This window comes from Littorina saxatilis, linkage group LG1 (genome assembly GCF_037325665.1).
Source record: "Littorina saxatilis isolate snail1 linkage group LG1, US_GU_Lsax_2.0, whole genome shotgun sequence".
In the NCBI taxonomy this organism is placed as follows: Eukaryota; Metazoa; Mollusca; class Gastropoda; order Littorinimorpha; family Littorinidae; genus Littorina; species Littorina saxatilis.
The window spans coordinates 31627663-31646162 of NC_090245.1; the positions used below are offsets into that span (position 1 = coordinate 31627663).

An 18500-nucleotide genomic window follows, 5' to 3' on the forward strand; every position below is an offset into this window, starting at 1 on the left:
AGACCAATTGGCTTATCTTCGGAATACATTATTATCAGTTGAAGATATCCAATTGACTATGGATATTTCTGTCAATGACACGATGTAAAGTACGTCGTTTGGTATCCCACCGACCTACCCAGATATTGGAAGATTAACTCAACCATCGTCTCATCGTTGACAGTCCAAGTTTTTGTTTTACTCCAGGCCTCATCTATAATAGCCCAGCCAGAAATGGCTCACACTGCGAGATTCTGCCAGCTTGTCGTGCGTTGCATCGCCCCCCATCACCCCTCATCTCCCGCACGTCTTGAAAACCAATCGAGGGCAAGATTTGCCTCCCCTTGTTTCATCGTTTGTCGCCCTTGGCGTAGGGTCAGCTGGGTAGAAATCAATGATGGAGGCGAGAGATAGGGCACGAAACGTTTCTCTGGCTGACGATGCGATTCCGCCGTTGTACTCCAGGCCCGTGCCGACAGGGTTTAATCTGACAAAAACGTCAGTGAAGGGAACGAGCTGTTGAGTTCTTGTGCGGTTAACCTCTCAGTGCGCGCCGTCCTATAACCCCCGCCCCCTGCTGTGCCGTTTCTTCAAGTTAAAACAACAGTGGCGAGTTGATGGAAGAAACGGATTTCAGGGAAAGATTTGTTGGCTTCCCCTTGGCGCGCACCTTCTAAAGTACCCACCGCATCTTTTTTTTATTCATTATTTCTTTCTTTCTTTATTTATTTTTGAATTAAAAGGGTAATGTTAAAAAGTTCTGGTGCGTCCGGGAGGTCTGTATAGTCCACGCCTCTTCTGCGAGATGGGAGGGGACGAGTTCCCAGACATATTACTATTACTATTACTTACATGTCACTGCGTTTGATTCCCTGTAGGGACAATCCGAGGTCTGAGCACTGTTTTGTTGGATGTGAAAGTGATAAATGTTCGACAACAGGTCTAGTAACAGTTATATGCAAAACTATTGTGACGGAAGAGCTGGCCCGACACCGTGAAAGAATGGAAAAAGATGAGCTGTCCTGATCTTCTGTTGACGGCCCCCAACAGAACAGCCTGAAGGAGAAGGGTTTCTGCCTCTTCTGTCCCCACGTCCCCCCAACGACTGTCCCAGTCAGGGGACTGATGTTGTTGATGATGAATGTGAATCACAATCATTCCGGGGCCATTCTATGCTGAGCTCTTTACTGAGCTTACAATTGTTGTCTTCCGGTAACCAACCTTCTATGCCATTTTACCTGTTTTGAACTTGGGTCTGGCCAGTGATGTCAAGTTGCTTCAGCAGCAATGCTGTATGGAAAGTGTTCCAATGACATGGTGCGGCTTTCCGTGGCCATGATGCGAGCACTGGATTGCAGTCTTGCATTTGGCGTGGCACGGTGAGTATGGTCCAAGCAACATACCATAGTCGCTCTTTCTCTCCGTCCGAAGTCCGAAGTATGCTCAATGCAAAGAAGAACATGTCCTGAAAACGATAATTATGATATGCTGGTTTAAACAAGGCTGTATTCCATTTTTATCGTGACATAAACGATATATAACATTGAGGATTTCTCACTCAAGCATAGTGCTTATTTTAGGCAATCCTAGTAAAAACATAAAAGTGGTAAGCACGATGGCGGACCAAATTTGTGATATGCTTATGTTTAAGGAAATTGCCAGATTGACGATTAGGCATGTGAAGGATAATTATTCGCTGTGAAACTTAGTAAATTCTCACGTCATGTCGACCAAGCTCCCAATTCCGCTCAGCCCTGAATCTAGCTAATGATGCTGCTACCAGATAACAGCACCCCAGTTCCCCTTTGGCAGCCTGGATGTTAGTGTTAAGCCACCTTAATTACCAATCGCACCACACGCCAGATGACTCGGTGCCCGTCTTGTCCTTCTGATTGCGCAGTGATAACGTCAGTTTTATATTGCGATCACTCGGTACACGACTCGGTTGGATCAAAATGTCTGTGGGAACACGCTTCGCTCGGATCAAAACGGAACTTTGTACATTAAAACTCCCTTTTAAGACCATAAATGTAACACTTTTCCCTTCGCTCGGATCAAAACGGAACTTTGTACATTAAAACTCCCTTTTAAGACCATAAATGTAACACTTTTTCCCTTCGCTCGGATCAAAACGGAACTTTGTACATTAAAACTCCCTTTTAAGACCATAAATGTAACACTTTTTCCCGTCGCTCGGATCAAAACGGAACTTTGTACATTAAAACTCCCTTTTAAGACCATAAATGTAACACTTTTTCCCTTTGGAGACCTCATTTTTTTTATCTGTGTTGTAGATGCAACTCTAAATGTACCTCCATTTGTAGAGTCTCCTTCTTCTGACCTGATTTTGCTCATGGTTTCGTTGAAGTCCTGGACTTGGGGTAGTAGTATTCACGGTCCCAAAGACTCGCACACGCATGTATTTCACATTGCGCAGCCTAGTACCGTAGAGGCTTCCATGTTTCTTTACTCTCCGCATTCAAGCTCCCCGGATGTAGGTTACATCATTGTGTCTTTTTACCACAACGTAAACATGCGACAGGGGTCCCACTGTACACGCCTCGCTCGGATCAGAACGAATCTCGGTGCAACTACTTGCAAGTCTGACCAAGGTTTTTTTTTCTCCTGGAGGCCATGTCTGCAGACTCCGACGCCGTGCAACGATTTGTTTTATCGCAAATAAGCGATGTGATATATTAGCCTTGAGGCCATGTGGCACCGGAACAGCTCGTTCGTTTGTGGTAAGCAGACAGGGGGCTATGTTTATACAGTACCTGCTGCATCGAGGGTAGATTTCAGAAAGGGGTGAATAGGGGTGTTACAATCCCGTGAAGGGTCCGAGAGAATGTCTGGATCGAACGCATTTAACGATTATGCTGCAAGGACCGAGTGACTTGGACTCGGATTGAAGACCTTCATTAATTGCGCCCGAAGTTGACTTCGCGAAGACTTCGCGAAGTCTTTCTACCAAAAATGAAGTGCCAAAGCTTCGTGCAGCAGGCTTCGCGAAGTCGACATCTTCCAATTAATACCAGGCTTTACATAGAGAATGAGTACCCCAAACCTTGCCCGTTTTGGGCCAAGGAACTGCACGTCCAAGAATCAGTGTCATTTAATCTGGGTCAAGTAGCAAATAATTATTTAAAACCCAAAATTGTATACATAGTTTTGCTTATCACACTTTTGGATTCAAGAATTTGGCTGAGTGAAATAAGCCTGCAAAGCAGTTGAGAAATTCGCGATGCACTTTAATAACGGTAAGAGATCCGTCATTTATTTCAGGCGGAAGCTGCGCGCTGCGAAGAAAGGAATGAGCAAAATATGGACCCTAAACGATCAACCGATCTATCACACTGTGATCATAACGGTTTACGCGTTTTAGATATGATGCATGGTTTCACGATTTCAACAAACGCTCAGAAAAACGAACTCTGCTTGCATCTAGTGACACTCACTTCCTCCTCATCGTCCGCCAAGAATTAATTGTAATGTAATGAGGCATAGCAACATCAGACTTTCAGCCACGATTCAGCTGAAGCGCTAGATACACGCACACACACACACACACACACACACACACACACACACCAACACACACACACACACACACACACACGACACACACACACACACACACACACACGACACACACACACACACACACACACACACACACACACACACAACACCGGCAAGCAAACACACCACCACCACCATGATGGCAAAGAGGTATGGCAAGACTACAAGACTTGAGCGAAACCAGATCAGCACCCCTTTACGTTAAAATCTGAGACGGGGGACACTGAGTACAAACCAATCATAATGACATATACAGCAGTACATGACCCTTAGGAGAGACAAGCAGCACGTGTTAGGCGACTCGCAAGAGACGATACTACAGTCGTATAACCGCAAGGTGCCAATACAAATATCCCCACACGATCGCCACAAATATATTCCCAGCATGGGAAGATACAATAAAATCGTATAACCCCGTAGAGCCAATATAAACATCGTCAGCAAGGAAAGATACCGTAGTCATATAACCACGCACAACCAATAAAAGCAATGCCACATTGTCGCCTAATACACTCAACTCCAAAAGAAGATACAGCAGTCGTATAGCCAGCCGCATGGAGCCAATACAAATATCACTACGTGGTAGCCACACGAAACGTCAGACTTAACCAGCATCTCCACAAGAAGCTGCATGTTGTGCCCTCCCCCATGTGTTCTTGTGGGGAAGCAGAGCAGGACACTGCCCACATCCTACGAGACTGCAGGAACCACCAGGTGCTGAGAGAGGAAATCTGGCCAATGCCGGAGTCCCTGCACAACAAGCTGTACGGGCCAGTGGCTGCGCTGCAGAGGACCACTAATTATATCTCAAGATCTGGACTCCAAGTGTGATCGGCGATCGAAAAGAAGAAGAAGAAGTCACAACAAAGGCTTCAGAGCTAATTGTTACCACCTGTTGACTATCATCTGATTCCGACACCAGTAAAACTCGGGACTGCAGAGTGCGACTGATAGTGGAGTGTCTAGCGAATACTACGCACTTGTCTCTGATAAGCGGTGTCCATACCTACGGTTCTCTTTTACGTGAAAGTGTGATAAAGAAACGACCATCCGGATAGATGAATTGACCCTACTTTGGGGATCTTTTGTGGTATGAAGCAGGTGGTTTCTTGGAAAACTCACAAGCAAGAACTCGCAGGTGATTTCTCTTCTTTTCTACCAAAATATTGAAGGTGGCTCATTTTCACCTCAGGCATGTATTGCATGCAAAAGGAGTCGCTGCATGTGCTGTGGTAAAGTTTGGCTTCTGCTTGATTGTCCCCCAATGAACAACGAACTTTCAAGAAGTCCTTTAAAGCCATATGTACTCGATGACTATACACGCTAATTGCTTTACCAACAGCTGGAGACATGCTAAATTAAGTTCCCTGCAAAATATTGTGGTCTAGGACCCCTTAAATGTTGAGATATTTGAATTTTCATTTTGATCTGGATCGTCCTATTTATAGATTTGGCAACACATGTAACGTTGATGCAAGGGAGAGAACACCGCGGCTTTGTTGATATCCTCACTTTTTCAGAGGCTAGAACAAGCTGTAATGCATGTATTATGGTCCGCGCATGGTGACGTATCGTCATTATATGGTCTTATGGTGCGTTTGACATCGATTGTGGGCAAACTACACTTTGTAAACACGGGAGTGCGTTAGTATGCCTTTAAGTCATTGCCGTCTGCTGAATGGCGTCAGAGCTGATACATGCAAAACTCAAGCTCTTAGGGATTTACAGATAAGTATAGTCCCGGACAAACGGAAAGGATCGTGCTGTAATTAGTTACAGAGGTTAACGGGGTCCTCAAAGGAAGTGCAGAATGTATGAACAGATCAGTATGGGTAATGAAGCATGTACAATTCAAAGCCTCATTGCAAACAAGCTTCCTAATCAATAAATTAAGTATGGTTCTGTGGGCCTGATTTTTTTTATTCTAGTTTAATTATATGAGGATCTATTAATATCTTCGTGGTGTCCCAAGCTTGTCACTGAAAAAGTTCCAAAATGGTGCATACCCATGTTCGGGACATCTTTCGGCCATCCTGAGACTTTCCTATTTTCTAATATAAGCTGGACACTCTTCTTTGGGGACATTTGCCGGGATGGGAAACAGAATGAGGGGTTCATCTTTTTTTTATCGTTCGAAAACACACACGTTTACTTCCGCTTCCTTTTTAAAGCGCGGTTGGCGTCTGACTGAACACGAAAGAGAGAATGTATTACTTAACACGCTTCTTTAAAGAACCTTTGGAGGTGGAACACGTGATTTCCTTTTATTTTCGTCTGAGAAAGCTACGTTTACCTGAGATACCGTCCTTCTTTAAATGAAATCTCTGCTGTGCAGCCACCTGTTAACGAGTATCCGCGTTGATTCCCATAAACTTCAGGGATTTTCAGAGATCGCTGGTTTGATCAACAGATAGATCGTCCCTTTTTGAACGTTGTACCGATTGCCTATAAAACCCTGGGCTTAGAGTCTGGAAGATAATACGGCAGATCAACAGATGAAGAGAGGGGATGTAGTCCTTTCCATGTTGGATTTCTGCCGAGAGTGAGATAGAGAAGCAACCACCCTGGTTGAACACCACAAAATGCACTGAAAGTGTGGAGCTTGAAATAGGTTCAGTGCAAGTACTCCTTCTACCAGTACACGCACAGCCAAAACCCAGCTAACAATCTCGAAGGCTATGCTCAATTTGCGCCTGCTGCGAGCTGTGCTATTTTTAGATCCCCTGGGCTGCTGCTTTGGAGTCTGGCACACACGCAGCGCGCAATAATTTAATGAAGGGCTACTTCTCTCTCTGTGTTGATAGAGACGATCTGTTTTCAAAAGATCCGACACTCAGCATGCATTCGATATAATGTTTATACCATATTAAAGACAATTAAATGATGAATTATCACATATAAACTAATTTAGACGAATAAGAACATGCTGAAAGCCTGCACTATTTTCTTTAACGCACGCACAAAACCGGATACGTACACTGTTCCTTCCTGTTTTCATTCAAAATGGCAACCAACGTGTTCAATTGATGTGTTTACAAAAGTGAATCGCAGTTTCTATTGCCTCGGATACTGTAGTTACTTCATATTCAGTGAAGGAAGTCTTGGATTACGTCTTCAAGTATCGACAGTGTGAATTTTTTGTATCAGTTTCCAGTGCTTGGATGTGATGTATTGTTTTAAATCGCCTGACAACAGTCATCCATTGTGATTGTCTTCAAAGTTTTACAAAGTGATTTGCTGTTTTTGATTCTTTGGATACGGTACACTGTTCCTGATCTGTAAATGGCAGGTTCTTTTTAGTAATGTTTCAAAATGGTGAACAAGTGTGGTGTGGTGAACTGTAAAGGAAACTACAACAAGGCGAACAAGTGTCGTTTGTTCAAACTTCCAGCAGACTCATTAGAAAGGCAGAGCTGGATTGCAGCAATCCCTCCACGCGAACACTTTGTGATCAATCCAGAAACATATCGCATCTGTGAACGCCATTGGAAAGAAGGTTATGCTGCAAAAGGGATTGGAACAAAAGCACGGCCTGTTGATCCCCCAACCGAATTTGATGTTCTCAAATCATGTCTGCCGACCTCAAAACCTCCACCTCGTACAACGAATGCTGAGGACCGTCAGCTAGCCTTCTGGAGGGAAAAGGATACTATCAAAGACTTTTCAAGTTTCAGGCCAGAGTCAGAATTGAGAAAAAAGTACACGAATGTCATCATCAATAGAACAAACGATCGGCTTGTGTGTGTCTTCATGAACGATGATTTTAGCGAATCAGAAGTCTCCATCATTGTGGAAAACAAAGCGACACTCACTTGTGTACTTACTCTCATTGCATTTAAGAGTGGAATAAGAGTGCCCTTAGGGAAAATTCTGCATCCTAATAATGGCATGAATTCAAACAGTCAGTTTCTTGAAGCAGTTCATATAGCTGTCAACTTTGAACCCCACTGTGATTCTGTGACCAGAAAAGTTGTAGATATTTTGCGTTCTCATTCGTCCGAGTCTGACTGCTGTAGAGACAATAAGAATGCCCAGAAACTGTCATTTCTTACACATCAGCTGCAGCTTTTGATTGAGAAGCAGTACTCTGTCAATGATTATTGTTTTGCCATCGAGTCGTTCCCCCACTGCAACTATGAACTTCTAAGAGAGTATCTTGTGCTGCCCAGTAAGCGTAAGCTGCAATCTGTAGTTTCATCAGTTGACACTGACTCTGTGTTGAAAGGAACGTTTGAAAAAGTTAAGATCGACCAGCAAAAGAATGTGTTCTTGTTGGTCGACGAAGTGAAAATTAGGCCGACTGTTGCTTTTGCTGGTGGTGTTTTGAGTGGTATGGCAAAAAATGATGAGAACAGCAAAGCAACGTCCATGCTCTGTGTAATGATGAAGGCGCTACACAGGGGACCTAGCGTCATGATTTCTGTGACACCCGTGCACAGGCTGACAGCGGACTACCAGTATGGCGTTGTGATGGAGGCAGCAGGTCGTGTAGAGAAAGCAGGTGGTCATGTTTTAGGGTCCATAACAGACAACCACAAGGTCAATCAACACTTTTGCAAACTGTTCGACAGACAATCAGAGACAACTGCCATAGCCAAGCATCCACTGAGTGAAGAGCGTACCTGGTTCCTCTTATTTGATACAGTTCATCTCCTCAAGTGCATTCGCAACAATTGGATTACTGAAAAGACCAAAGAAATAACGCTTGGTGATGATGCAACTGCATCTTTTGAAGACGTTGTGCAGCTGTACAAAGAAGAGAGAGACAACATCCTCAAGACAAGCCCACTCACTCACTCTGCTGTTTGTCCTTCAAAGCTTCAACTTCAAAATGTGAAACATGTTTTGCGAGTTTTCAATGACAAAGTGGTTGCCGCACTGAGGTTGAGAGGATGCAGTCAGACGGCTAGCTTCATTGAAACAGTCCTCAACTGGTGGAAAACTGTCAATGTATCTGGAAAAGGACAAGATCAGCGTCTGAATGACCCACATCGTGCTGTCCAAGAGAAAGCTTCAACTTCCCTGGATACTTTCTTGATGATTTTCAAGCAGGCAGAGTCAGGGCAGGGAGCATCACGGATAAAATGCCTTACTCATGACACCAGGAAGGCTTTGGTTCAAACCATGGAAGGTCTGAAAGCTGTTTGCCACTATCTGCTCACTTCTGCCGGATTTGACTATGTTGTTCTGAGAGAAATTCAAAGTGACAGACTCGAAGGTGAATTTGGAGTCTATCGACAGACAACCGGGGCAAACTGCTTCATGACATCTAGAGATGTATTTTCTGCCAGCCAAAAACGACTCGCCAAACATGCAGCTTCTTTCCTGGAGTCTATCGAGGTTGAGTCTGCGCCAAAAGAGCACACCTGCCTAGGTATTAGTGTTGACTTTGAGGATGCAGCCTCCATGGAGATCTGTACAGCAGACGTGACACTGACAGCAAGTGAGGAGAGCAGTGCAGCTTATGTTGCAGGCTGGCTGGAAAGCAAGTGTGAAGAGGAGCTTGGGTTCACGGACGAAGAGCCCTTTGTCACCAGTGAGGCCAAGGATTTCATCCACCAAGTGTCTAGAGGCAAGTTGAAGACACCACATGCCTGCACATTTGAGCTTGTGAGGATTGGACTTTCTTTTGTGAAAAAGGCTCGTCATCGGGCATGCTGCCGCAAGAGACTTACTGGCATCTTGTGCACATTGGCCAGTTTCAATGACATAGACATTACTTGCGATAGGCTCTTCAGGCATCTCTCCAATGTGCTGCTTCATGGACTTCAGAATCTGGAACGGGACCACGAGAAGGATGCAGTTCTCCTCCAGACTTCAGTGAAAAGAGCTAGAATGATCTGATCCCAGCGAAAGGGTAGGCCTAAGCTTTTTTGACCCCGCCCCCCTCCCACTAAAAAAGGAAAGATAAACACACAAAAATCCCCCATGCTGGTAATGTAAGGTAACATCCCAAGCCTAAGGCTTGGTTATCTGGGTTCAAGTCCCGGCCAGTGTATCTTGATTTTTTTGCGTGTGTAAAATAGTGCAGGCTTTCAAAGTATTTTCACTAAAGTTGATGCAAATTATTTGAATATTCTTTCATGTATTCGTCAACATATCTTTCACAATTACAACTAAAATTAACATTGTAATGCTTTTCAGAGGACACATTTATAAGTTAGTGAACTCTACAATTATATTGATGTTCATAACGTTTTTGCGTCTCTTGAAGTTGAATAGTAGCCTTTTTACTGCTCACCCCCCCCCCCCCCCCCCCCATATTTCTTTCTCTCTTTTTCATTTTCTTACTTATGAATATGATATCCATTGGTGTTTCATTTATTTCTTTAAGTCCTTTACTTGAATGATGATTTTAAAACAAACTGTTAAGTGTTGCAAGCTAAAATTATTAATTGATTGATTTTAAGACTAATAATTATTGTTTTGTTTTGATTGAGAGAGACTCTCCGCTCTGGTAATGCTCATGCTACCTCACAATTTCTGCAAAAACTTAACTCACTCTAGAAGCAATGGGATTAATCAAAACAAACACACAGTACTTACTATCCTTAAAGATAATAATAACAACACATAAAAAGGGCCAAGTAGTCTTACCTCTTCTTGTTCTAAACTCTCACTCTCAGCAAAAAAATTCATCTCAAAACCCATAAAATAGCATTTTTATGTTCACTTTATATCTTCTTTCACAGAATTATGGACAAAAACAACAAAATACAACATATTTTGGCAGTAGGAAGTCATACAATTGAACAAAGCAATGGCCTCTGAGATCAGAGGCCTGAATTTTGGTCTGCATGTCCTGAGAGAAGTAGTCCTTGGTTCAGGTGCAAGAGGCAGAATTGTGTTGTAGATCCGGTATCTGAGTAATAACATAGAGATACCTTCCTTCTTGTGTAAACTGTTTACACATGCAGTCATCATAAAAACCGTCCTGGTTTTGACAAGGAATTACTCCAGACACCAAATGTAAAACAAAATCTACAGCCTCACTGTTTTGTGTGCAGAATGGGATTTCGAAAAATCTGTAATTAAGAAGAACTATAAGACACAATACCAAAAAAATGCCAGCGCCAAAAAAGACAGACGATGATGATGACGATGATTGTGAGCAAAGTTTGCGGTCACCGTTGAGCTATAGCCGATCCAGCCTGTTTGCCCCCAAAACTGGCCGCCAAGCTGACGAACTTTTACTTGAGCATCACGTGAGAAAAAAGCGATCTTTTCGCCTCGTGAGAGAGACGTCAAGTACTGAAAGATAACCAACTGTTTTGACATCCGTCCAGAAATGTGACGAACATCAACTTACGGGTCAGATTTGAACATCGCCTAAAAACCGAAGGGTGACACATGGCACTTTGAGAGTTGCGCCGGCTGGCAGCCCGACCCTTCGCACCCCATAAATTATCCATTATCGTTATCAGCCGTGCCAGGAGTGGTGGGCAGGAACATCGTGTTCCTCGGTGCTACCGCTCGGCGAGTCCGGACGGTTTATGGGGAGTAGGGAGTGCGTTGCACTGATGGCCCACATCTGCAGAAAAGATACACGGTGCGGGAACGGAGGGTGACCACTATGACCCTGGTCAAGTCTTGTTGCAGCTCTGCGATGGTAACGGGTCTGCCCCCAAACTTGTCACTGTGAGGCTTTGATTGCCCTGGACCCAGGGAGCCAGGGCTGATAATGCACGAGAAAGTTACGGGGGCCAACCGGTCGGGAGCCAGCCGTGGTGGTGGATTGGTTGAAATAGAGATTTGTTAAAATGTCAACGAATCAAACCCCGCGGTTTGTTTTCTCCCGTTTGGGTGACACCCACTTTCGGTTCGTGCACCTCAACCTCGGAGAGCAGGTACGACTATTTTTAAAGAGACTTCACCTGGCCCAAAAATGCCTCGAAGGGACCAATATATAAACCCTTGAATGTATTGCCTTGGCCAAGTCGTGTTCCAGCTCTGCATGGAACTACCTGGACATTATGTACGACTGATTATACAAAAAAACATTAACTTCCCAAAATTTACTCAAAGTGACTATAGTGTGACCTTCTGTAGCTCAAGTCAAGCCATGTTCTAACTCTGCCTGGGACTCTGGAACAACTAATTATAAAAGAAAAATGACTTTACCCGCCCAAAAATGCCTTAAACTGACCACTGTGGCCCTATCGATTGCCCCATCAAGCCCTGTTCCAGTTCTGCATGGGACTATGGAACAACTAATTGTTGAATGGATTTTTCCCGCCCCAAACTGCCTTAGAACTGACCACTATGTGACCTTTCTATTGCCCTGTCAAGCACTATTCCAGTTCTGCACGGGACTCTGGAACAATAAATTGTTGAATGGATTTTCCCCGCCCCAAACTGCCTTAGAACTGACCACTATGTGACCCTTCTATTGCCCTGTCAAGCACTATTCCAGTTCTACACGGGACTCTGGAACAACTAATTGTTGAATGGATTTTTCCCGCCCCAAACTGCCTTAGAACTGACCACTATGTGACCCTTCTATTGCCCTGTCAAGCACTATTCCAGTTCTGCACGGGACTCTGGAATAACTAATTGTTGAATGGATTTTCCCCGCCCCAAACTGCTTTAAAACTGACCACTATGTGACCCTTCTATTGCCCTGTCAAGCACTAGTCCAGCTCTGCGCGGGACTCTTGACATTAGGCACAACTAAACCTTTGAAGAGACTTCCCCGAACTGCCTCGAAGTGACTAGTATTGCCTCTGCATTGCCGTGGTCAAGCTATGCTCCATCTCTGCGTGGGACTGCCGGACACTAGGTACGACTAATTATTAAACGAACTTAATCTGCCTAAAACTGCCTCAAAATGACTAAAGAAATTAAAACAATTAAGTATTACTTGCGCTCTCCGGGGATGAGGTGTGCACAAAGCGACAATGGGTGGGAGCAAGCCGCGGGGTCCAATTGGTTGAAATCAAAACAAATATCTCAATCAACCAATCTGACCCTGAGGTGTGCACAAGCGACAATGGGTGGGAGCAAGCCGCGGGGTCCAATTGGTTGAAATCAAAACAAATATCTCAATCAACCAATCTGACCCTGAGGTGTGCACAAAGCGAAAATGGGTGGGAGCAAGCCGCGGGGTCCAATTGGTTGAAATCAAAACAAATATCTCAATCAACCAATCTGACCCTGCGGATGCATACCATCCATTTAGGCGGCACCCAGTTATGCTTTGTGCACCTCTTTCCAGTTCAAATTGCGTAGACGGTATTTACAACTAATTATTTAAGTAATTTTACCCGCCAAAAAACAACTGGCTGAAATCACCTCAAGGTATGCGGTACGCTTTTGGAATAATGATTTCACACAGCAGGACATTTTTAATTTGCCAAAATAAAAAAGATTGGGAATGTTAATGCCGCTGTTCCTGCGATAAGTGTTCGATGATGAAGTACATTATCCTTTGGAATGAGGAGACATACATCCGGGGGGTGCAGTTTTATTTGTTTTACTCCAATTCAAAAGTCGGCGAGTGTCTCACGACACACACTGGAAACAGAATAACAAATCCCAACTTGCCTATACACACCTCCATTTTGTTTCTTCTGATTATCGTCTGGGCGGCACTCACGGCTGATTGCAGTAGATCTGATTTATCCTTTGCCAGGAGGGAACAGGGGAGGGGGAGCAGTACACTTATCCCCAGTTATCCCAAGTGTCACGGGGGTGCAAGACGAGGTGGGACGGGGGGAATAAATCCCCCGGGGTTGCCAAAATGTTGTCACTGGAAGCAGACGCCGCACTTGGGGGCGTTGGGTACGAATTGGCTGCAGACGTAGATGCACCCAGGGGGGTGTTTTTTTCTCTCCACATTTTTCTATTGCATTTGGATTTTAATCAACGGAACTCAATTACTTTGTGATGTCGCCAGTTCTCCTACTTTCAGATTGTGGTACAGAGCAATTAACCAAAGCGTATGTGTGTGCGTGTTTCTTTGTTTGTTCGTTCGTTTGTTTGTTTGTTTGTTCGTTTGTTTATTTGCTTGTTTGCTTGCTTGTTTGTTTGCTGCCGATTCAGTGTTTAAGGAATATTATGATAGAATAAACTGACACATTAAAAGATTACATAAATAAGTTCTTATGACCTATTGAAACCGCTTTTTCAGCACGAAACAGAGCACATTTCTGTCTGCGCTACCTCGTTACAAATATGATGTACAATACTTCAGCGTCAGTCACGAATAAAATGCCAAACAGTTCATATACGACGTTCCCTCTCGTTATTAATGTTAATAAATTGTTCGCTCTTGTCTAATCGCAACGGACCGAACATGAAACTAAAACTCGACATACGGCGTAGTAGCAATTTCTTATCATGAAAAGCAGCAGCTGCACCCTACCTAAATACAATTACAATGAAAGCAAATTGAGGTAAACCAAACGCATGGCATATCTCGTTTATCACTACACTTTGACCGAGAAAAGAACAGGGATTATGTGAAGTTCCGGATGCAATTTTTCAGAAGAAAAATGTTGAGTTGTTGGCCGAAAAAGCGCGGCCATTACCAGACCACACACATACGTACGTACGGCATAATTGCATAGGTCCGTATATTAGTAGCGATAACGAAATCAAGGCAGGGAGTTCAAACACACACTTAAGTTGTGAGTCTTCCAAACTACGACTGCATAATCATATAGCCTACTTCAACGATATTGTACTGTTTAAAGCAGACACTGTGACATGAAAAAGGCCCATCAGAGTTATATTTCGCATCTTTTCGAATGCCATACCCCCATCCCCATCCCCACCCCACCCCCACCCCCCAAAAAAGCAGCGCATGGCTGCCAAAATGGTGGGGTTAAAACGGTCATACACGTAAAAATCCACTCGTGCAAAATAAAAGTGTACGTGGGAGTTTCACCCCATAAACGCAGAAGAAGAAGAAGAAGAAAAAGGGAGCACATCCTGCAGGCTTGTCCATACCACAGTGCTCTGAGGGACACCATCTGGCCAGAGGAGACATCGCTACAAAAGAAGCTATACGGCCCCAAAGAGGACTTGGAGAGGACAGCACGTTTCGCCCTGCAGTCCGGACTGACGATCTAACAGCGAACGACAAGAAGAAGAAGAAGGAGAAAACCATACTGAAAAAGGGGAAAAACTGGAGTTCTCGAAAGGTTATGATAAGTACACATACTTTTAAAAGAAACTGAGCTCAAAACATGGCGTCGTGTTAGCGTTCAACGCAAACAAGAAATCCGGCAGTTAAGAAACCAAACCTGAGAAGACCACCTCCTAACTCTTATCTTTTCGCGTCCTATTTACACTCATTTTCTATTTGGAAAGTTACGCGGGGTGTTTCATATTGGGACTCAGTTTACGCTTATCTCAATTCGCCATGCTGCTTTTTATCGCCCAGCATAAACATCGTTTGAAAACGAGGGGTGCCCTGTTTACAGAAAGGGCGCAAACACATCGGTATTTAATCCCATGCGTGCGGTTTTAAAGAAGAAAAGAAAAAACGAGTCCTTGTAACTTGACACCGGGGACCACCATCGTCGTCAGCTTTGAACCAACGAAGAGAAAAAAATCATTCTTTCTTTCATTTTTTCATTTCTTGCTTTCTTTCATTCTTAATTTGTATCTGCATTTCTTTCTGTATTCCTTTCTGCGTTTGTATCTGCATTTCTGTCTTTCTTTCTTTTTTTTTCTTTTTTGGGGAACCCCATCCCCTTTGATCGAGAGGGAGGGGAGGGGACATGGAAAAGGGGGCATGGGAGATAAATAATGGTGAGGGGTACTAAGTAATTCTGAGGTCGTTACATTGTTATTTAGTGACTGAATAAAATGTTGATGATCTGTGCTCTGTTGGGCTGTTTCACCATAGTGGTGCATTTCATTTTAATGTTATTTTATTTTTACTTTATTTGTTTCGAATTTAATCTGACCTGCTTACTTCATGTAGCTTAATTTAGTTTTATTCTGTTACCTTTTTAGCTTGTTTGTTTGTGTGTGTGTGTTGCTTTTTTCATTTTTTTTTTCATTTATACTTTTTGGTTCTTCAAACATTAATTTGAGTTAAAATGGGTGTTTTCAGGTGTGTGTTTTTTACTGAGTATAGCCACGTTTGATGATGTCCCCTGACACGTATGACGAGGTTCGTTTTTCTGCACGAGAAACTTACACCACAGCATACGTCCTTTGCAGATCTCGAGACAAAATCCTCCCTAAAACGACCCCCAAAACGGCTTCATAACAACTTCACCTTCAACTTTTATGGAAATAAATAAAATGAATGAAAGCTCTTCGGGTAGTGGACCCAGTCCCTTTAAACCGAACCTGCGAGACGCTCAGCCCCTCGGCGGGATATCTATTCCCCTTCGTTTCTATCTTGTAAGTGTGTCTTCTTGTTCGCAATAATTACGTACTTAGGCCTAACGTGCTGTGTTCGACAGATAAATAACAAGCTCGCTTAAGTGTTCGTACTTATGTAGCCCTTGAATCCTAACCTCCCATGTAGCATTATAACTCCTCACCTTCTATGTCGTCTGCCAAATGAATCGAATTTCCTAGCAGACTCAGCGAGTAACCCCCCTTAGCTAACTAAGGTCGCTGCGTGCACAGCAATTTCATCTCATATCCAAACCAGACACCCCGTCAAATCGGCTGCGATGGAATTTAAACCCCCACCGAGACGCTTTCGAAGTGAGTGTCGCAACAAATTAGCTTCTTATATTGATTTTGCCTTTGAAATTATCTAAAACACTGTGTGTTTATAATGTTAATACTTGCCTTGCTGTTTGAAGCTATCATTGGGAATTCAAAGGCGTATAGACCTACAAGTTGAAGTTTCATTGTATTTCCACTACCTGCGGTTTATTTTCCAACAGTTAAGTGACTAATTCACGGATAAGAAAGCACTTTTCGGATAAAATCGTGCAAATTTGTCAATCTTCTTGAACGCATAAGAACGGAAAGGTAAGAATGGCTCGTATCAAATGGTTTTCAAGCTTCTATAAGCGACGGAAGTTTGTCCGGCTGCATCGTGGCCGTCGGGCTCGGGTGCCCCCTTTCATTTTAAAATGGTTGCGGCCTGCAACCGACGAAGGTGCCGAATGCAGCATAAATTGTTCACAGTGACAGTGCTAACGTGCAATTCATTTGAAAACAAAAACGTATTTAGGGGTGTATTATATGCAAGGAAGGAAAGAAAAGATCACTACTTCTAAAAATCACACACCAAATATTTTATCTTGGACAGATGTATATGAGTTCAAATATTGAACATGCATCCCCCAAACACGCGTAGTTGCCCACCAAAACGACAAATTGTCTACCTAATCGACGTAAATGATGTTTTATTCCTAAAACTCAATTTGGCAAAATATAATACACAATGTCGGTTTAGTAGCTTTGATATTTGCAATTACTAAACTGATGGAAAAAAAAAACTGGTGCAGATAAATAAGGGGGGCGAGTCTCGGTGGGGACTTTAATCTGCCGCAGCCCACTTGGCAGGGTACAAGGGCAGTTCCTTAAGTTTAAGCACCCCTGAATTTGAAGTAGAAACGCCTACTCTGATTCACCCGAGGAAATACTATGCATCCAAGATCCATACGAGAGTAGTGCCTGAAGTTTTAGCACCCCTATGATTGAAGTTTTAGTACCCCTATAATTGGAGCAGCGACTCCCTCTTGGATTCATCGACGAAGATCACGTGCACCTTTCTCTGTGTTGTCTGATTGTTATCTTTACTACATCTCTGAACTCTTGCAGAAATTTGAATGGATAAAAAAAAAACCTGTTCTCCTGTTGACAAGGAAGCCCAGTGCAATCGTATAAATGTCTATCTGAGAAAGCTTCGTACCGGCGAGGAGTACATATTTGTAAAAAGAGGTCATTGTATCAAGTGTGCGAAGAATGAGGTTTTGCAAAAACGACAATACATGTTTGCTGTCATGCAGAGGTTTCGAAGACAGCTGATGTTCTGCCATCTCGATTTTCTTTCTTTTTTTGGTGTGTGGCTTGTTGTTTTTCTATAAAGCGGACCGGATGGGGTTACGACCGATTTTATTTGTATAATTTAGAAGTTACAAACGTTCGTGGAGTACGTATGTGTTGCGTTGTATTGTAAAAAACAAAAACTCTCTTAACCATCTTGTGTTGTGAACGTTAATTCAGTAGTCTGCTGTGTCGATGTGTATGCAAGTGCGTGTGCGTGCGTGACTGCGTATGTGTGCGTCTGTCTGTGTGCTTTTTTTTCCAATTGGAGAGTATAATTAATGTTGGTTGTTTGTTTATTTGTGTGTTTGTTTTTAAAAACTTTACCCCAGCCGAATTTCGAAGCAAATACTTGTTTCCATTCACAAAATGTGAATGCAAGGTGAAGCTACTTACTCTTGGACGCAGACCAAAGGGGAACATGGCAGAACGGTCGTGTTGTGCAAAACAAGAGATACCTCAGTACTCTATGGACCGGTACCAGAAACCTGCCATCTCCAATCTCTCCACCCCTCTCTTTACCTGCCGTATTGTGTCTACGACCTGTCTCCTACTGTTTGCCGTCCACTGGGTATGAATGATCAACAGGTACAGTCTTGAGTCGAGCGTTTGAAAATGCCTGAGCCGGAAGGCGGGTGTAACTTACACCTCTTGGTATCAGTCTGCCTTAGAGATGAGGACGACAGTTGGCCAGATGGCCAGAATAGCGCGCTGCATTTTCCTGCATAGAACTAAGGCGCGTCTGCCGCGACAGTGCCTGAGCTAAACATTGGTGGGCACTGCTGACAGCCCGGCACACGGCACTGTAAACATTCCCCGTCCCTTCACCTCTCTCACCACCATCCGCCCTACCCTTGGTCTCATGCCTGGGTAAGGAGAATGCTGGAGTCTACGCCAACTAGATAAGATGAGAAAGTTTGGTCTTCCAAAATTCTAAACTTGCTCTATAACCGATGATGTCCAAGGTACGTCAA

General features: G+C 43.6%; 2 protein-coding genes across 2 annotated transcripts in view; one reads left to right on the top strand and one right to left on the bottom strand.

Annotated features, from left to right (window-relative positions):
- Positions 1-18500, bottom strand: part of LOC138967071 (uncharacterized) — a 438331-nt gene that overhangs the window by 264337 nt on the left and 155494 nt on the right. The window lies entirely within an intron of this gene.
- On the top strand, positions 6525-10382 carry LOC138966910 (uncharacterized). Its single transcript, XM_070339311.1, has one exon. The coding sequence runs from the start codon at positions 6871-6873 to the stop codon at positions 9400-9402; it is 2532 nt and encodes an 843-aa protein (XP_070195412.1). The 5' UTR covers positions 6525-6870; the 3' UTR covers positions 9403-10382.

Bases quoted from the DNA above. Each gene is read 5' to 3' on its own strand.
- LOC138966910 (XM_070339311.1), top strand. From the start codon at position 6,871: ATGGTGAACAAGTGTGGTGTGGTGAACTGTAAAGGAAACTACAACAAG.